Genomic DNA, 21,720 nt, shown 5'->3' with positions numbered 1-21,720 from the left:
ACTCATTGAAGCTACCATGCGGGGTATATGGCAAAGCAATCAATGGTTCAAGTGTGGAGAAAAGTGGACAGCAAAGCACAATGGGGTGTGCAGAACAAAAACCATGGGGACATCCAGAACTTATGTGATGGTGAGCTTGCTAGGATGGATTACTACCCACATGGTCCCAGAGGTGCCCACAACCCCCAAGGCAAATGAATATATCACAATTCATTTTGACCCTAGGTGGAGTATGTCCTTTTTATAGCAAGGGGTCTTGGTGCCCAAGCATCATCTACAATTTTGAGAACAAGTTATGTTTGAGGAGGGATGGATTGCAATGAAGGCCAAGATTAGGCCAAGTTAATGATGATTAGGGCTAACTTGGCTAGGAAATGTTTAGGCCTTGAGCGGGGCAAAAGGAGATACAGTGGAAGTGGACTTGACCAAGAGGGCTCTGCTCTGCATCTTTGGATCAATGATACCCAAGCCTCCTAGTGCCTGCGGCATGATCACCATTTGCCAAGCGACTCGGGCTCTAGTATTCCTCGTGCCGTCTGAACCTGCGCAAAGAAAGTTCGGAACCACCTGTTGGAGCTGCCCAATGCACCCTTTGTGAAAACACCAGCAGGAGAGATATACCAGGCCGTGGCAAGGACCTGGTTTGCCACTCAGGCACGACGTGCTAGGGAGAGTTTGGCCGAGCTCCAATAGAGAAGCTTGTGCCGAACACTCTCAAGGATCGGGGTGATCTGCTGCTTTGTTGTAATGTCAATACCAACCTGGCATCCGAGGTATCTCGCTGTCTGGCCCTGCTGTATCCATCTGAAGCCAAAGTTACTCCCCCACTCTCGAATCTCCTGTGTCTCCTCAGAGCCTATGAAGAAACCTATGGACTTTGTCTAGTTGATCCGCGCACCCGCGGCCTCACAATAGATAGCCAGGGCTCCCCTGACTCTCTCCAAACTCGCTGTGGTGCCCTCTACATACAAGGCCGTGTCATCAGCGAACTCAAAGTCCAACAGCTCCTCCTTTTGCCTGATTGGGAACCTCAACCTTGTGAGGCCCACCACCTGTGATCTCAAGTAGTAGCCCAAAGCCTCCGCCACAAACAAGAAGAGGAAGGGAGCGAGGGGGCAGCCCTGGCAGACTGAGCGAGAGAGGAAAGGCCTTACCCATGTGTTCTCCGATAAGCATCTGGCTAGAGCTCCCTGCATAAAGCACAAAAAATCCTCTGACCCAGTAGTCTGAGAAACCCAATCTCCGCATAGTACCCTCTAGGAAGGACCACTCCACCCTGTCGTAGGCCTTCTCAAAATCCAAGAGGAGGATGGCCAACGGCTGTGACTCCTCCCTAGACCAACCCACTCCCTCCCGGAATGTGAAGATGTTGTCCAAGATGCTGTACTTTTGGATGAACCTGGTCTGTGTCGTGAATGGTGTTAGTCAGATGGGGCCGTAACCGCAAACTCAAGACTTGGCAAGAATCTTGTATGCAGTATCAAGCAAAGATTGGTCTCCATTGCAGGATATCTGACCTATCTCCCCCTTTCGGGATCAAACAAATCCAGTACCTGGTTAGGGACTGAGGGAGGGAGCCCGTGTCAAAAATCTCCTAGCAAGCTAGTTGGAAAGGGATGGAGATGATCTCCCAGAAGTTTCGGAAGAAGGCCGGAGCCAAGCCATCCTCGCCAAGACACTTTTGGGTTGGGAGAGCCTTGAGGGCTTCCCAAAGACTGGTGTCAGAACGTGATCCCAAACTACCTCTCGGGCCACAAGACCAGTTAGAGTCATCCTCTCTGTCAGAAAGAGTTGGCTGTAAAAACTTGTGGTCAGGTCTAAAATCTCCTGCAGGTTAGTGTGCATGATGCCATGCGGATCTTAGAGATGCTGCAGCTGCATGCCTGTCGATCGGGGCCCAGTGGTCTGAAAAAATTGCTTCATCATCCTGTCCCCTTGCCGTACCCACCGGGCCCGGGAAGAGTGATAGGAGAGCTCAGCCCGCTGAACCTCTGTGTCCTGAAGCTCAAGGCGAGCACTCTCAAACTTGTCACTAAGTGACTGAGATCCTGGGTCTTGCTCCCTGAGCCGCTCTATGGAGACGAGGTCTGCCCGCTCGCGCTCGTGAAGAGTCCTCTGCCTAACCGTCTGCATGCTCGGGCATACACGTTTAGGATCCCAATCCTGGACTCTCCCATCCTAACTCCCATCCAAACTGTCCGTCCTGGGATAAGCTCGCCTTGATCATAGACCTCTAGAGCCATTGTCTGTGAGACTGAGATGTAGGCCCCTCCTCTCTGTTCTACTGCAGGGGACCACTCCTCTGGACCTCTCCTTGGGAGAAGGTGGTGTCGCCGTCTGATGTCTGATGCTGAGAACATATGCTCCTGAATCAAAAGGATGTCCACGGTCCGCCCTACCACAGCCCTTTGCAACTCTTGCCGAAGAATCAGGTACTGCGGTTGACTACGAGCACGGTCGTGGAGCCCGTACATGTTCCAACTCACTATGGTCCAGCTCATGAGGACGGGGATGCTGAAAACAAGGCTCTCCTGTGAGTGGGTGCCTGCTCCAGAAATATTGCCTTAATGTGACCTTGCCGTGGGTTTGGAGGGCGAGTAGTTTCTCTGAGGCGTAGGCCAATTAACCCAAAGTTTCTCGGGAGGAAGAGGAGGGGTGGAAAAAGGGAAAGGGAGAAAGCTTAGAAGACGGCCAAGAAGCAAGGGCGGCAGGTAGGAAATGGCACAAGAAGGGAGGAAGAAACGAAGGGTGGGGGGAGACAAGACGGAAATAAAAGAAAACAGAGAGAACTGCTCATTGGCAGCTATACTCTGACTAAGACAATCAACCGGTGTATTATTACCATAAGAGCAACACGGCTCATAACAGATATGGGACAAGGGATGCCCTAAGGAAAGCATGATCCAAGACATGCATATACCCAGCATACCATAGGAGCCTCCAACTGCCTAGTTGCCATCAAGGATACGCGCTGTCTTCAATGCCCCCCCGAAGCTGAGTGAGGGAAAAGCAAACAACTAATGAAACGTCACACCCACAAATACATCTAGATGACAAGAAATGCTCATAACTGGTCAAAACACCATAAGAGCATTAAGACCTGACTTCAAGCTACAAGCATGGCACGTAGAAGAGCATTGTTGGAGGCGTCAGAAGAATGAGAAAGCAGGAGAACCACAATCAAAAGTTTATGAGGCTTCTAAACGTGAAGAAAAGTCCAATTTTGTTGCTGTTGTAGATGATTGGACATTTTGAGACTAAGTCTCAAGAATTCTCCAGTTCTCGGTTGCTGTCTTCCTACATCGACATGGTGAAAGTAATATGACCCAAGAGCTCGTCCAATCAACCTGATTTCTTTATCATTTCTTTGACTCCACAATACTATATCCCGTTCAGAATCTGGCTTCTTATCAGTTCCATCAATTAGTCCCCATAAACCTTTCTGCATCAGGTAAAGACGAGTGGCAAGCTACCACGATGGAAAATTTCAACCAGTACATTTCACAAGAGAGCTTTCTGCCGCCTTATCCTTCTTCGTAATTTCCATAGTGCACCTCGAACAACCAATTATCACGACTGTGACAAGAAAAGTTCTTTCAAATCCCCACAAGGTCCCTGAAGAGAGAACACACTCATAGACCTCTCGACTTGAAACCAGTCTCTCCTTGACAAGCTATGATACCACTTGTTGGAATTTGAGCTAACTATAAACACGGATCTATTTGAGGTTAAGAGATGAACGACACACAGATACGTATGTGATATTCGTGCGCAACACAAGGCAGAAATCTTTCTCTCAATACAGGTACTCACTCATGAAATTCATATGAAAATAATCTGCGATAATGGTTGTTGTTGCAGAATCGAAACGTGCCTGAAATACTTGGACCGGTCAATGGATGAAGCTCCACTGTTTTAATATATCTCTTTACAAAAACCATGGACAACTATTGACAGACTGTGCGCACCTCTACGGAGGGTTGTTGCTCTTAAACATACCATAAGAGACTCGACTATCGACCCTACTACCACTGCGGAGCTGCTCATAGACCCTAAGTAGTACTAGTAGACCGAATGATCTCTGCATACGACTCTCACCAGAGGTGTTGGACAAAAAGACTGAGTTTGCGCTACTCATCATTCTTTGTAGAGGATACTAGAACCGCCTGTTGTTTCACCATGCCATGCATCGTTGCGGATTGGTCCACTCCCATGCAACGTATTCTCTAGAAGCTTATTTGTCAGTCGACACACTGCCATGTATTGCATGCCCTGAAGCCACGTGAAACACCTCGACTCTTCCTTCGCTCCGTGAGGCAAATAAGCTGACAAATCACACATGTCCTCCATCAACCACTCTTTCACCTAAGGTACCCACAAGTAATCACCAAGAGGCTTCTCCAACAAGAAAGGGACAACCAGCAACAAACATCAGAAGATGTCATTATATGACAAAAAGACAGCATAATCTACTCTTTTGTGATGTGAAGGCCGGGATTGAAGCATCAACACCCTCAAGAAGATGCTTCCCACACAACAAGGGACCAAGATGTTAATCACATGTCTCCTCTTTGTGTCACTTTATCGGACGGAGACTATGGTTCATCCATATTGACCCCAAGCCTCCTCGAGTCCTTCCGTATCTTTCTTAATCAATCCCACCTGCTTCTTCAGATGTGTGGTGCGGAGAGTCTCAGTAGTCACAACTACAAGGTGCAAGGAATGATGCTCCTGCTATACTCGCAGCTACAAGTACATGGTAAAACTTCATGTAGGCAGGAGTCCTTGCAACATTGAAGGGAATGTTGCAAGAATGGAAAAACTGTTCAACTGCTCCTCCAGTTTCAGCCTCTTGCTTTAGGCGTGGTGCCCAAGCAGCCTGTAAAGGAGTGACTCTCGGAGTGACAGCTGCTGGCCCATGTGGCCTCTTGGCAAGAGGCTGTGGAGGAATTGATGGCATAGTGGAAAGCCCAACAGGCATGGATGCCGATATAGATGGAGTCGATGCATGTAGAGGCTCAATAGAGGTACTCTCATGTACTTGTGATGTCAATGCGGATGGAGTATCCTGCTGCCTCTCCTACTATGAGTGTGACACACCCACATGGCCACACCCTCCAAATCCCTGGTATCTGATTGGGATGATGTGATGGTTGCCTCAATGCTGGCCTTATGCTGCTCCCAACACCCTAGTTTGCAGCATCTGATCCGTGATTGCAGGATGGAGGAGAGAGAGAGATCAAATCTCAGCATTTCTTGACAGAGTACCTCCATGTGCCAAGATGACCCCCTTGGGAATGGCATGACAACTTTTTGTACCACGGCCTCCCTCCCATAAAGAATGTACTTGAACTCGAGGGGCTGATTGTTGGAGGTGGTGGCCTTCACCCCTCATTGTGCGTGAAAAAGGCTTAATAGGAGTGGGGGCAGCCTTGGATTTCATGGGAGTAATCCCATAAGCATATGTGTTTATTGGGGGGCCTTGGATATAAAGGCCTCATTGCCCTCTCTCTCTCATCCTAGGAGAGAGAGGCTCTGTTGCATGGCTAGGGGGCGGGGCTTGGGACCCCCTGTACCCGGTGCACATGTGGCGCCTTTTGCGCCTACATGGTATGAGAGCAGAGATACTTTGCGGACCTCTGCGCTCACGGGCGATCTGACGGCGTATGAAAGTGCGATTGGACTGTTTGGCGGCTCCCCCCTGCTTTGTTGATGACTGCGCAACTGTTTACCTCCTTGGTGGGCGTTGGTGACCTTGGAAGACTTCGTGGAGGCCGCACTTGAGTTTTTGATGGCCGCGGTACATTGTGCACTTGTGTTTGTGCATGTGTGCATTTGCGTGCTTCAGAGATTTGTCCAGGGGGTGCTGGAAGTGGTGGCCTTCACCCCTCATTGTGTGTGAAAAAGGCTTAATAGAAAGGGGGCCAGCCCCATGCTGACACATGGATTTAATGGGAGTAATCCCATAAGCATGTGTCTGTATTGGGGGGCCTTGGATATGAAGGCCTCATTGCCCTCTTTCTCTCATCCCTCCCAGGACTTTTTGGGAGAAGAGAGAGGGTGGGGCTTGGGACCCCCCGTACCCAGTGCACACGTGGCGCCTTCTGCGCCTACACTGATACACATTACTTGCATACCGACTTTTTGTGTGCCAGATGTGCCATATTTCTATCTGAAAATAGTATCCACTGGCACCTCTTGAGGCCAGGGTATGGGATGAAGACTGGCTTGGAAGGCTAATTCTTGAAGCAAAGGGAGGGAGGAAGCAAGTGCTGGAAGGAGGATTCAAAAAGCAAGTGAGGGATTGCAGGCCCAAATGGAGACAGAGGAGTAGAGAAGTAGCTGGCTGTTAGAACAGCCAGCCCGGGCTGCCAAAAGCACCAAATTTCCCTCAAAGTGAGCTGAGCCTGCAATGTTGGGGAGAGGGATGGTATGTAGAGGCTAGAGCAAGGGATTGACAAGGCTATAGGCTAGAGAGCAAGGTCTGGAGAGGCTATAGCAGGGCAAGTAGAGAATTGGAGAGGGAGAATTGGAGAGGCTAGAGCAATGGAGAGGCTGAAGAGGATATAGAAAGGCTATACCAGCCAGGGTAGAGGTTAGAGCAAGAACAAGTAGAGGCTTGAGCAAGGGAAGGCATATAAAGGGGCAAGGTTGAAGTCTGAAAAGTGGAGCTGGAATGGCAAAACGTCTGCAAAAAACAGCAAAAACAGAACGTCAAAACCCCTGTGGCGCCAATTTTGTGTCCCCAGATGTTTCATGAGAAACTGTCCTGTTTTACCCGTTTTGACTAAAATGTTTTGGGCAGAAATGGTTCTACACGTTTCGACTGCCTGAAATGTGTTTTTCGGTAACCCTGGGACCAACAAAGTCATTGGAACCTCTTTTCTGGAGGTTCAAGAAAAATTAAGAGGAACAAGAAAGCATAGACACCACGTGTAATGAAGAAGACATGGAGGGATAGCTTTCTTTGCATACACACATCACTTGCCATGGCCACTCTAGAAGCACTGGTCTCTCTATAGAGAGATTGAGATGAGAGATTTTCTGGCAAAACGTGGTAATGCCTTTTTTGGAGGAATCATCTTTCTTCAAGTCTGCCAGATTCAGACCTCTCTCTAAACCTTCTCTTTCTCCTTCTATAGTGTTCCCTATACAATAACTTCTTTCATATAGTTTCTTTGTCAATTCAATATTCATGTTCATTAGTCTGAAAATGTTTTGCATAGGTTGGTTTTGTCATGTCATGGGCACTCGCGACAATGTGTACATTCGTTCATTAGAGGCCCCTTGCAGCTTGTGTGTATGTGTATGCAATAGCCAAGTAATATCATGCGCAACACAATCAACCACAGCTCATTCATCCAATATCTAAGTAATCTGATAGATCCTGTAAGCCAAATTTGATAGACCTCTCGCTGATTGAATATAAAATGTAATGAGTTCAGGGTTCTTGTTGAAAATGTGGATGTGGTGACAAAGTTAAAAGGTCGGCAAGCTGATGAGATCTTTATATCAAGTTCTCATGTTTTGCTTACTGCCAAATATAATGTTATTTTTGTTTTTTTTCAATTGTATGTTTAAGGACAGCTACTCAAAATTTTAAAGAGTATATTACCTTCCACAGGTAGTTGCATTATGCACCAGACCCCGCAAAGATTCCAAGTCCCGCTTATTTTGGAACTGGTATCATCACACAATTGGCTGGATCGTTCTCCTCCTGGCGGCAGTGAACATTTGGATTGGGTTGAAGATAGCAGGTGCAGGTCCTCATTGGAAGGCAAGTTACGCTGTAGTATTTGTTTTGGTATTAGTCTCTTTCATAATCTTGGAGTCCATATACTGGTGCAAGTGGCGTAAATGCCTGGAGCCTGTACGCCCACGAACAACATTCTCCAACTATGGCCAATTATGAGATCTCCATATGTGTGATCACAAAAACATTTCCATCAGATTCTTTTGCCTACGGTTTTGACCTCGGTAGGAAATTTTTTATATTTAACCATTTCTGTAGATGCTTCTGGGCTTATTGAAAGCAGTGCCATGTCCACGATATAAATTTACTGCATTATTTGATCCAATATTAAAACGTGATTTTTTGATCTTATTGCCAGAGTCTCCCCACATCTTGTCAAAATGGCTTTTTCCTGGATAAAACTTGTTGAGGTGGATATGAAATATGAATAATAAAGTTTCAGGTTGAAGATTATGTCCGTACACTTGCATTGCTGCATGCACCCCAGTGCTTTGTTTCATGGAAATCAGAGAATTTATTAAATAATTGCATGTGGGAAAAAATTCCGAATTGAAGTGTTATGGCTGTTCAAGCAATGTATAAGTATAAAAAACTCTTTTTTCTTGCAGCACAGTAACACAGCAGATATACAAGTTTCATATTTTCCTTCCTTTTCCACCTTTTTGTAAGAATTTTTAATGTTGATCAGTGCTTAAAGTCGAGCTTTTCAATCTGATCTTGTAGTGATGCATTTAAATGCTTTAATGGGAGGTGAGAACAGGCTTAAATGTTCTTGGAGCATCAATAGGCATGAGCCAATTTCCACACTGTTTGACTTCTTTGGGTTCTATCTTTAGAGAAAGACATTTCATTAGAATTGAAACTAATACGAATGTGATTATTTGATACTTAGGAAGCTTACATCAAATGGTGAAAAGCTTTCCAAGTAACCCTTACAGCAAATAAATTGAACGGTACCTCTTTAGGCTTTAAAAGGTTAGCTTTGACATTAAAAAAATCACATAGGGTTTAAAAGTTTGGATTTTGGCCTTAAATAAAAAATCAATCCCTGCTCATTGAACTCTTTGTCTCACAAATTTGAATCAAAGTAGAACTCTTTATTTTAACAAACTCAAAGTTAATAATACCCTGCTTTAGCAAACTCAAATTTAATCTAATGTTCTCATCTTTCTTACACGATCTTGCACAACAAGATTCAAGCTTGACAAATCTCTGTAGGAGAGTTGAGTATGCCATATTAAAGAGTAGTTGTCTTCTTCATTCATTTTTCACAACAAACAAGTATTATGTCACTCTCCTGGGACTTGCATGGATTTTAACTGTCATGTATGTATCATTCCAGCAATGAATCACCTTTTCTTTGTAAGCTTTGGCATCCTTTCAAACTTGTTGATCTAGATGACTCCCCTTAAGATCATAGAGGAAAACATGCTTTTCAACCACTTGTCTAAAGTTCCCTTTATGCCTATAGTATCGTCAAGTCCCAAAAGAGGACAACCAATTTCCAATAACATCTCCTCCCTTCGAGCATCTTCTCCAACCTCTTCACAAATAAGCCAAGATAGATTTTGCTTACCTGTCTTCCAAAAGGCCTTTTAAATGCATCCGCATAACAGCCCAAAAAGCTAAGTCAAACATGATGTTATTTGTTTAGAATCCTAATTGTATAGCTTATCAAAATTCCAAGGTGAATGCGATATTGCTTTAAAATATAAGACATCATCATTGGGTTCATTGAGTAATTTATAGAGGCTAACGTATTGAGCCTCCCGTTGTGGTGAACTTTCTTATAAAGTGGTGAATTATAGAATTTGAAGAGGAATGTGGAAAGCTTAATGAGCAACCGTGTACATGGTCGAGTGCACAAGTTTATTTCACCTATTCCCCCATCTCAAACCCTAGCATGCCTTGCTTATCGGCCAATTACTTTGTATTATAACTCTTCTTGCCTTCCCCAACCCATTTTTAGATCCACTTGAAGACCCTTGCGAGAGATCAAGACCTTAGAAGGACATTACCTTAGCCTAAAAAAGAAACACGCAACACATACATGAAAGAAAGTCATTAAAAAGAGAATAGGGAGAGATTCCTAAAAGATAATTGACACGAGTCCACACTTAAGTTATTGTATTGAAAATTGTATACACGAGGGAAAAAGGAATCAACAAACTATAATTGAACTACCCTCACAATTAATATCACTCAGCCAAAGACATGTTGCTAAAAAAAAAACGTTTTTACACACGTCTATAACAAAATTGGGACTAAAAGAGTATGGCCTTCAATATGATCTTAAAACAAACATAAAGGTATCGATAACTAACTAGTTTTGGATTTCTTATGTATTCTTATCCATAATTGTACCTAGGGATGAAGATTGGATTCCATTTTTATGGAGAAGTGGAGGCCTTGAAGTTTGCCACGATGTATCAGATGATGATTTGAGTGAGTTCTTGACCGAAATGGAGTCTAAAAGGATCATTTATTGACTTGGATACTTCTCAAAAGGGAAGGAAAAAAACATAAAATGAAATATTTGGAGATAAAAGACACGCACAAAGAAAATATACAACACAAAGGAACACAAAAAGTACATTTCTAACAACCAAGAGCGATAGGATCATTTAATTAAGATCTACGTTTGATATCTTTCAATCTTTCATTTTCACATGTTGAAAGACATTCGGACATACAAAAACAAAAATTTGAATTTGTACGATTGCTATATCCTAGACTTACAAAGATATATAATATTAAACATATGAATGCTTGCATGTAAGAAACTAATACCTCAAAATATAACTCTACAAAATACTCTTGGAAGCTTTTATTTTCCATTTTAAAGAGTCTTATGTAGCATGGATGTCCTTATACCTAGATGAATCCAAGAACATTCCCAAACTCATCCTCTAAAAACACAACATAGTGCAGTTTCAATCTCATAATAGTCACTGATAAGGTTAAAAATCATAAACTCTATCATGCATAATAGGGACTAGCTACTATGAAATCCCCACTGACGTCATCAGCGCCCAACAGTGGACGTCCTTTGGCTAGATTCATAGAAAGAAAGAAAGAAAATTTATTAAACTCTTCGAACGGCCGAAGGACATAATAAGGCTCTCAATTATTCTACTAAGTAATATAACAATTCAAAGGGAAATCTAGGTGGTCTAAACACCACACTATGGGGTTCAAAAGGTGGAATTGGTGATTGGAAGTGAATTTTCAATTCAATGTTTCAAGTTCATTTGCATCTATAAGAGAGTAAGGTAGTGACTACAATACAAGTTGTATTAGTTAGATTGTTACATTGTACAAAGCCACCCATTGCCATTCTTGAGGGGATGGAAAGGGATTTCTCAAGAGGCAACAAGTAAGGGATATACAAAAATGGAACTCGATGTAGGTATTTTAGAAAGGTGGTTGCTATGAAAGGGAAGATTGCGTTAGTACAAAGGGCGAGATGGAAGATAGGTTAGCTAAGGGGAGCTGAAAAAAAGACAAGAGTAGTAAGGAACATCTATAGAGGAAGAACATAGAGATTCTAGCTAGATAGATAGATAGATAGATAGAGAAAGAGAGAGAGAGAGAGAGAGAGAGAGAGAGAGAGAGAGAGAGAGAGAGAGAGAGAGAGAGAGAGAGAGAGAGAGAGAGAGAGAGAGAGAGAGAGAGGGGGGGGGGGGGGGGGAGGAGGGGGGGTGGTTGGAGAGCAATTGTACTAAAGTAGGGGTGGGTGCAATGTTAAAATATTCAAAAAGTGGAGGAAATTGAGCAATGGTGTTGATATTAGAAGCACAGTTTAGAAATCCAAGCCCATAGATGAAAATAGCCCCCTTGGACCTACTCTTGCGTTCAAGATTGTGGGAGTGTAAGGTGGGGTAGGAGTGGACAGCATGCAGGAGGAGGCGGAGGGGGATTAAACATAGGTTTAGAGGGGCGCCGCCGAGGGGGGATGGGTTGGATGGCCCTTGATGTAAGGGGATCGGCCATTGGGTCAATCTGGAATTGACCCACAAAGAGGGACAATTCTCATTGGGCCATCTCAAATCCTTCTCCTAATTAAAAAGATTAGGAAATACTAATACAGGGAAGTTTTTAGAGCACTAATCTCCCATGCTGATGTTCAAATCTAGAAATTCCAAGAAGGTGAGAGAACATAAAGCCTACTCCAGATGCTTCCAAGTTCTTGTCTCTTAATAAAGTTTACTCGCATTGGGATTCAATTCTCAGAGTTGAGAGGGACGATGTTTTTCTTTCTCTTCCTTATTATGTTTTGGGCTCCATGTATGTTTCTTAGCACTATGGTGCTTCAATACTAAGTCAAAAGATTATTTGTAGGCAAATGATAATCAAGAGTTCAAAAGATTATGTATACGCAAAGATTATGTCCTTCAAGGGAGAGAAGAACTTGATCTATACTAGTAGGCAAATGATAATCAAGAGTTCATTCTATAGAGAGGGCTTAAAATCCATGAAAAATTTGTTGAAGTCTCCTTGAATGTGTCGTGTCCTATAGGGAAAATTTTTTTAGGGAGAAGTGGCTTTCAAAGTGGAACTTTGAGGAGGATGTGTTTTTCTCAGGATGGAAGTTTGGGGGGGATATGTGTAATGTTAAAATGTAAAGCTAAATCCTAATAGTATGTGCTCACGCATTATATGAATTTGGAATTGGATAGTAACTTTGTGTGTTTTTGGTGAGTGATACAGAAAAATAATGTTGATTAGTTTCTATCCTACTTTTATTGGCTTAGCCACATAATTGAATTGTGTATAATTAGGGTCGCAAGTTAGGATAAGTGTCTAGATATTGCTATCGTACTAGCTCCCTAAAGCTATGCTATGCGCTATTCCTAGCTAGATAAGAAACACTTTGGTCATGATCCTCCTTAGAGCTATCTTATGTGCTATTCCTAACTAGATAAGAAACACTTTGGTCATTATCTTGCACTGATGAATCAAAGGTAGCTAAAGCATTTTGCATCTAGTGCTTGCAATCCCAATGTTGAGTACTTTGCTATAATTCTCTTTCTTTTTTTTCACTTGGAGAATTTTCCAACATTTTAGCTTTGATGGTGTGTCTTTACCACTTCTGTTGGATGAAATTTTTTAACCATTTGTAGCTATTGGCCCGTGTTGCCTTCAAACTACCTCCTTCATCATGGTTGCTCTCTAGCCTCCCATAGGCGTTTAGGTATTCTAAAGAATGGCGATTGTTTAACTTAAATAAACAAAAATCATTTAAATCCATGGAAAAACTATATATATATAGTTAAGGTCCATGCATGAGATTAATTTACCATGTGAGTCCTCTAAAATCTCCAACCCAATCAAGTCACCAATTACTTCCTTAGGTTCTTGTGGGCACTTAGATTGGGAGCGAACATTTAGATTGGGAGTGGTCAATTGAACTTTCTTCCCACCCCTTTCCCCTAGGGATATCCAAGGTCTAAAGGGGACTAACTTGTCCTTGGATGTTGGGCAACATCGAGGGCATGTGCTATTCGTTGTATCTAAAAATGTATTTGTCCAAGATTCCAGCAACTTGTTCAAATTTTACACCAATTGTAGGTTTTAGATTTCTCCTTGATTAATCTCTGTTATTCTTGACTACTAAATTCTCTAATCTTGATACATTTGCTTAGATCGGTTTTAAGTCACAATAGACCATAGTAGATCATGATGCTTTTTAGTCTCTACTATTTGACATTAGCATAGGAAATTGACATCTATAGTGATTCCTTTCCCTCCTTAAACCATGCTTACTATCTATTTTCCCTTGGTTTGCACCACCTTTCCTACATTCATCTAGGATCTTCCCTACCAATCTACATATAGATCAAGAGCATTGGGAAATTTCTACCACCATAATAATGATCTTAAAGATGAGTCCTCTTTTTGTAGGGTAGTCCATTACTATGCATAATAGATGAGGTCAAATCCATCATTTTGAGTCTCATTTCCATTTTTGCGCATCCCATTTGATAGTGGATTTGGCCAGATGTTAATCTACAAACTTGAGTCCATCATTCCCTTAGATGATCCACCAAATCCAAAGTTGGATCCTAAGCCTCTTTTGGCATTTGAAAAACTAAGGGATAGGACTTGTGAGGGTGTCTATTTGCATAGGAGGATGCCAATTCTACGAGCTTTGAGAATTTAGATGCTTTCATCTTCAAAGGGTGCCTATTTACATCCTCAAACACACTACACAAGCTATAAAAATATCATAGTTTCGTTATAAAAAGATACTTGATGATTTATGTAGCCATACCTGATGACATATGAAACCATACTTGGCATAGTAAACAAGCCCCCTCTCACATGGGCTACCATAGTCCTAGCATACCATGAACACCCATGGTCCATATTTTGGGGGGACATTTGGCAAGAAAATAATAGACGGGCTTTGAAATTGTATGCATTGATGCACAGGAAGGTATTGAATCAAACTTTCCATTGGATTAAAGCTAGGTCAGACATGTATGGGCGAATTTAGGTCCATGATTTGAGTTGCACTAAGTGTCAAGGGTTGAGTGTTTCCACTATGTGACATGCAAAAATGAGACTAGAATAGCTTACCATAAAATCATCTAGCATACTTCTTGATAGCATGAAATGTAGCAATTGTAATTGTCATTGCTAGTTGGGCTCACCACACCAATTGACAACTAGACTAACATGTAAAGGCCACGTGGAACCCATGACACAATGATGACACCTAGATTAAAAAAAAAAAAGATCCCATCTTAAAACAAGGGACATTCATGGGGCATCAATGACAACATTCGCAAAGTAGACAGACCCTTGAAAAGAGATAATCTTATACACTTGATATGGATCTAGATACTAGAGTTGTGGTTTTCCTCCCATGCCTCATCCAAGGCTCTAGAAGTCATCTCCCTCTAAAATTGATCGTAGAAGTAGATAGTGCATGTTGAAGGTCTTTTCTTATTTTAGGCCAAAAGTGTGTCTTCTTTATTATACAAAAAGAAATTATAGACATGGGACTATATGATTCACCCCTAGCCCTAACCTCATTTCACTTTTTTCACTGCTCAAAACAACTTCAAGCCTACCTTTCATAAAATCATATCTCCTAGCCATCATTGATTACGCCTAAAATATTGAAGGAAAAATGGAGCTATTTAAGGTATTGTTAACAAGACTCCTCAAGAAGCAAGTGAGTTGTTTCCATTCAAGGCCAGCTTTGAGAGTTCATATAACAAGAATCTGTTTCTATTCTCTTTCTTCTCCTCATTTTTCCTTTTCGTTTATTGTAACAATGAAAATTCTCTAAAAACCAAGGGGGCAAAGAGAGAGAAAGAGGGCAGAGAGAGAGAAAGAGAGAGAGAGAGAGAGAGAGAGAGAGAGAGAGAGAGAGAGAGAGAGAGAGGAAGGGAGGGAGGACGGAGGGATGGAGAGAGAGAGAGAGAGAGAGAGAGAGAGAGAGAGAGAGAGAGAATCCAAAGGGGGGAAACAAAAAGCAAATTTACTGAGTAAAACAATTTTGTAAGCAAAGGAAAACTTGTGTTATATGTAGGGAACCACCTTAAGAGAGAATGCCAATCATATTGAATACAAATTGTATTTGTGTAGATAAATCATTTCTCTATTCCATCTATAAGAGTAGTGCCCTTATGATAATCACGAAGCTGCAAATTTTTCTATTATCCAATAGGTTCCTTCACGTTACCAGTTAGGATACAAGCAAAAGACTAGTTTCTCTCTACCAACATATTGCAATTTATTTTTCATGATCATTGCCATGGTTTCTTCCACACTTCAACATTCTCTCTCATTACTTGGATCTTCTCAAGGTGGTCCTACATGTGAGCATTATCATAACTATTTTCCATCAAGACATAAGTTATAGGAAGCCTTTTGTCTACACCCACAATTTTTCAAAGGCATGCCTTCCAACATTTTCATTTTTCCACATTCAAAAAAACCCCAACACAGTCCACTATATAACAACACTAAGTCAAAAATTCATTTCCTCCACCCTAGCCACTACCTCATCCATTGGCCTACAGGGAGATCAACCATGCAAGCACAGTGATCAATACTTGGCGTAATGCCATATTGTTTGGTCATAGCCTAAAAATACTTCTAGCCCTTGTTCAATAGACCCATATGACTGCCTATAGTAATCACACTAACAAATGTGATCTATGGTTGTTGTAAATCTTGTGATTCTTTCAAGCAAATGAGACACAAGTCATTCTCTTCCTAGTAAGCATATACTACCATTAGTGCACTCTATTGATAGTTGAAGTTTTAAGTGACTATCATTAAGGAAACCACAACCAATGGTTCCTTTCACATACTTGAGCACTCTATGTGCTACATGAATATCAACCCTCTTGCTTTGTTGCATATATTGCCTGTGTACACCAATGGCATAACGGAGGTCAAGTATTGTGATAGTCAAATAGACAAAACTACCAATTGTTTGATGAAATTGCCTTGGATTTATGTTTTAAGAAGTGTCATACTATTATAACTTGAGATTTCATTCGAGTAGAGTGTCAAAAGGATTTGCATTTGAGAGATGTAACCACTTTGGGAGATTTTTTACATACTTAGATTGAGTGAGCACAACATGAGGATCTGATCTCCAAATGTCTATGCCAAGAAAGTAATGTAGATGATCCATATGTTCTAATGTACGGTTTTCTTTCACATTGGTGAGTAGCTATTCACAAGATATTGCAATAAGCTACTCATTGACATAAAGTATGATTAGTGCAATATTTTTCCTTATTTGAAGGATGTACAGTGAAGGGTCTATAGAAGACGTTTTGAAACCAAGTTGATGTAAGAGGGCATCAGCCCTAGCATTCCACTATCGCCATAAAGAGATTTAAATAATATGCATTTGAGGTGTTCATGTATGGGAGAAACATAATGTTCTGGTTGATCCACAGATATCCCCTCATCAACAAACCCATTCAAAAAAGGCAATTTTCACATCTAGGTGATCAAGGGTAGACTAAAGTGTGCAACTATGGCAATTACTGTTGTAATTGTTGTCATCTAGCAATTGGTGCAAAAGTTTCATCGTAATCAATTCCATACTCTTGTACCCCTTGGCAATTGGTGCTATAAAAGTTTCATCATAATCAATTCCATACTCTTGTGAGTATCCCTTGGCAACAAGTCAAGCTTTACATTTGTCAATATGACCTTTCATGTGAGCTTAACTTTGTAGACCCACTTGCATCTAATATTATACTTATCATTATGCAACTCGTCAAGATTCCATGTCTTATCATCCATGATGGCTTGATATTCTTCATCCATGGATGCTTGCCATTCTTGATATTGTCAAGCTTCTTGATAAGTTGTTCGCTCATCTTAATTTGGCCATAAAGGCCTAATTCCTCTTTACTCATGAGTTGATAATGTGAGATGTGCAGAAGAACTCTTAGCAAATTTTGTGTCAACTTCAACTATTGCATAATATATTTTCCTTTCCTTGGAGCTTGATTCACTAGTGCATGATGTAGTAGTTGAAAGATTGCTCACTGCTTGTAGGCCCCTCATATGAAACTTGATAGAAGGATTCTAAGGATTTTATGATAGTCATTAGGAAAACTCTTGGTTGATCATAATAACTGCTATTTTCATAATCAACAATGACCCCATGAGAAAGAATGAACTACCTTTTAGTAGGGGTCCTTTAAGTGATAGGCTTTACTTTCATCACTATATCCTATAATTAATAGTTTTGTGACTTGGTGTCAAGTTTTCTTCTAAGCTCATCTAGCACATGAACATACACTATAAAAACAAAATTTTTAAGATGAGAAATATTAGGCTTCTTTCTTATGAAGAACTCTTTTGATGTCTTACTCTAAAGTATTGCAATTAAAATTTTGTTCATGAGATAAACAACTATGTTGCAATCTTCTCCACAAAGTGGCGGACCCTTTGAGTCCTTCCACAAATGGGGGGACCTATAGGCTTTTAGTCTTTCTCTCTTTGGATCCTGATTTTGAAGTATGATTGGATCTTTTCTAGAGAGGATTTTGGCTATGCTCATCCTTTTAGATTCATCATACCATCTTTCATGCTCAAGGTATTTCAAGCAGAGCTTTGTCGCTACACATAAAATGATCTCATTTTCATTGCTCTATATAGCACTTCTGACACTTGTTGCCACAGAGTGAACAAGAGCATGGACCATATACCCATCATCAAAAAAGGTGTCCATGGTGGCCATCTACTCTTGTCCCAGTGGATGTGGTTTTAAACCTAGTTGTTTTTGCAAATGTGGCTAAGATGCGTGACTTGGATGTTGCAACTTTAGCAAAGGATCATGGGCAACTCGAGCCTGTAGGACCTTGTTAGTCATTAGGACCCTACCTATGAGGCACCTTTCTTGGAATCTCCTCTAGCATTGGGATCTTCAACATCAAACTTTGAATCTGTTTAAATGTGCTCACCTATTCCAACAAGGATTCATGCTCTGCTCAAGGGATCTCTAGCTCTTCTAGGTTAGCCATGCGGCTCTCAGTTTTTGCTTATATTGGGACTTGTTGCACCTACAGGAATTCTCAAGCTTAGTCTTGGAAATGGAAAGTGGTGCAGAGACTCATGAGGCTACCCCACTTTCTAGGGGAATCATGAGATTCCCTCGCTTTGTGTAGAGACCCAAGAGGTCCCCCCCAAAAGTGGAGGGATTCTTGTCCAAGAGGTTTCCTAGAAAAGAGGTCCCACCCTGGAGGTACCTACGAATTATGTAGAGACCAACATGTATAACTCTCTCTCAATGGAATGAATCTGCCACACTTTGTGGTTTAGTGTTCATTGCACTTTGGTGTTCATGTGCTTGTTCTCCTTGGGTCCATGCTCCCTTAATAGTATTGTGTGATAGCATGCTCTAACCTTGCAATCTCCCATCCTCCCCCCTTCTCCTCCTCCTCCTCCTCCTCCTCCTCCTCCTCCTAGGACCCTTCTCCTCCTCCTCTTCCATGATCCTCTTCCTCCCACCTCTTTCTCCTCCTCCCTCCATCACCTCCTTCCTTCCTTGATCCTACTTCTCAACCCTTTACCCCTTGAAGTCGTGAAGGAGACTAGCTCTCCACTCCTCAACCTTGGACGACTCCTAAACCCTGCAAGCCTCTGTGGACCAAGAAACTCATAGTTAGATCTCTCAACCTTATCCCCCTTCTAAACTATGCAATGTTGGAGATAAGTGCACACTAAGTGTACTATTTCCTAGTCTACATTAGTCTAAGTCTAGTCTTTATGTCTTGAGTATGTGCCATGTGGCACTTATACAATTATCCCATAAGCACTCTTGCTTTATGTCTTGTACTTTGGCCCATATATTCAATGGGTCACATCATTGTAATCTATCAGTCTAGCTTGTGTCTTGTCTACACTCTTCTCAAGGTATTTCTTGTCTTTCAGTCTTGTTATTTCATTTTCAGTTTCTAGTTCTAGTTCTTGCTTCCATATTCCAACATGGTATCAGAGCTAGGTTGATCCCTCTTCTCCCTCTTCTCTCCCCTCAGTCTGCCTTTTCTCAGATCTCTCCCCCGCTACAGTCTGCCTTTTCTCAGATCTCTCCCCCGCTGAAGATCTGCCTCTTTTCTTGGATTTCTCCCTCTTCGCATTTCTCCCTCTTTCTGCCCCGTCACTGCGCGCCAGATCTGTGTACTTCTGCTTCAGATCTGCGCCAGATCTACGCCGTCCGTACGTGTCACTCCTGTACCTGCTCCTGCTATCGTACCTGTTATCCGTACAGATCAGCGTCGTTCGTATGCCGCCCGTTCTTCGTACGTCGTCCGTACTTCGCTGTTCATACGTCGCCCGTACTTCGTACGTCGTTCGTACTCCGCTGTCCGTACAGTCCATACAGTCCGTACGACTGTATGGAATCCGTACCTGCACAGGCTGACTTCTCCAGCTTCTGTTCGAAATCTGCTCCATCTTCACAGAGGACTGCGCCCTTTTTTTTGCACCTCTACCTCTGCCTGGGATTAAGGTACTGTGCTTTGCCTTTTTCAGTTTGCTGAACAATCTCTCCTTTTTTTGCTGGTTCCTCCTGCTTCGATGGGCTATCATATGCTATGGCCTTGACAAAGTGGTGAGAGAACCGGCTTCTTGGATCTCTCCTCTCATTTATTTCTGCAATATTGTAAGGGAATAGACACTGCCCTTGCATCCTAGCAAGAGGTAAGACCTTCCCACATGGCATCTTCCTCTCATTCTTTCATATCTATCGACAAATTCAATGGGTCCAACTTTCATACTTGGCAAATCAAAATTAAGTGCCATCTTATGAAAGAAGGTCTTTGGGACATTGTTCAATGTGCTGCTCCCGAAGGTCCTTCTGAGCAAGTTGTCACTGCCAAGAATGACAAAGCCTATGCTATTATATTGCTCGGCCTTGGAGATGATTACATTCATCACATCTCTGACATACAGTCTGCTCCTTAAGCATGGATCACTTTGGATACCCTTTTTGGAGCCCGATCTAAAAACTCTAAGATTGCACTTATGATCTCATTCTTTGATCTACATATGCAGGAAGGAGCTACTATAGCCTCTCATGTCAATTGTCTTCGCAGTCTTATGGTTCAGCTTGCGTCAGTCAAGTCTCCCATCTCCGAAGATATTGCTATTGCTGTGCTTCTCAAAAGCTTACCTGACACCTATGCTACTCTTGTCACTACCTTCAAGTATCATAATAATCCTTCTCTTGAGGGTATCATCAATGCTCTCCAAGAGGAAGAAAGAACTCAACAACGAAAGGTAACTGACACTGCATTTTTAGCAAAGAAAGGAAGTTCTAAGGTAAGAAAGCCTTGCACCCATTGTGGCAAAACTAATCATATGGAGAAGGACTGTTTCAAGGCTCATCCATGCACCATTTGTGGCCGTGATAATCACCGGGAGAGGCACTGCTACTCCAAAACCTCTACATCAGCTCCTGCATCTACCTTAGCCCATGTTGCTGCAACATCTCCATCAGCTGATCCTGCTATTCCTTCCTCACATGATGAGAAGTGGGCTTTCTGCTTACTTCTATGTCTTGTCTACCACCTTGACCACCGATGATGTAGGACAAGCGGTTCTAGTGTCTTGGTCTTTCTATTTGTCTACAGTCAGTCTTCTGTTGTCTATCTCGTCTTGTCTGTCTGTCTATTTGTCTATCAATCTGACTGTGTTTTAGATCCATCTTGTCCCTACCCTTGTGGACCCATATGCCCTTGTGGACCCATATGAGGATATCACTTGAGGAGGGGTGTCTCAGGATCTTTGTCTGTCATGTCTTCTATCTTGGTGACGAGCTTTGAGTTGACAATCTTCTTGGGATGGATGTGTGATTGTGATATAATTTTTTCAGACTAGTTAACTTTGAGTGGATTTGGAAGCTAGCCATCGTAAAGTCCCATAAGGTCATTTTGAGATTGCCACGGAGAAATTGGGGAGAGAGTTTTTTCACCAGTGGAGTCATGTGCCAAGCACTATTGCGATATATATGAAAAAAGATTTCACAAACACAATGGGGCATCTCTTATGATGATTCTTATTTCTTTTATAAATTAAAATGTCAGTGGATGTAGGCACATGGATGTGATAGCAATATTCGTTGTATGGAAGCATTGAGCATTCATGTACATTGGTTATACTTGCCTTGATTGAATATACCAAGTAGAATTTTCTACAAAAATGGATTTTCATATAAATGCTTTAAAAATGTACCACTTTAGGATATTTTTTGTGAATCATTGATGAGCTGTATTAGGTTGTGCATGAGTGGGAGGGCTTATCAAGTATTGGGTTGTCTATGGGATCTTATAGATGAAATGTATTGGAAAAGAAGGATGGAGCATGGATTCCTTTTGAATGTGACCTTAATAAAATGGACATAGAGGTATGTATGCCCATGGTAATACTCAATGTATTAAAGTGTAAACAATTGAAATTTAAATTACATTTGAAGCTAA

General features: G+C 42.0%; 1 protein-coding gene across 1 annotated transcript in view; it reads left to right on the top strand.

The window, feature by feature from the left end:
* LOC147901517 (cytochrome b561 and DOMON domain-containing protein At3g07570-like) overlaps nucleotides 1-8,074 on the top strand; it is a 53,393-nt gene extending 45,319 nt beyond the window's left edge. Inside the window, exon 4 of the mRNA XM_087374986.1 lies at nucleotides 7,625-8,074. Coding sequence (XP_087231112.1) covers nucleotides 7,625-7,912 — 288 coding nt within the window. The 3' untranslated portion in view covers nucleotides 7,913-8,074. The remainder of the gene's footprint in view (nucleotides 1-7,624) is intronic.
* The last annotated feature ends 13,646 nt before the right edge of the window (nucleotides 8,075-21,720 follow it).

The sequence above is a fragment of the Dipteris shenzhenensis genome, chromosome 5 (assembly GCF_047967505.1).
Source record: "Dipteris shenzhenensis isolate YYH24624 ecotype China chromosome 5, Dip_SZ_1.0, whole genome shotgun sequence".
Lineage (NCBI taxonomy): Eukaryota > Viridiplantae > Streptophyta > Polypodiopsida > Gleicheniales > Dipteridaceae > Dipteris > Dipteris shenzhenensis.
The sequence above is the reverse complement of the archived record's forward strand: the minus strand, read 5'-3'. Positions and strand labels throughout refer to the sequence as shown.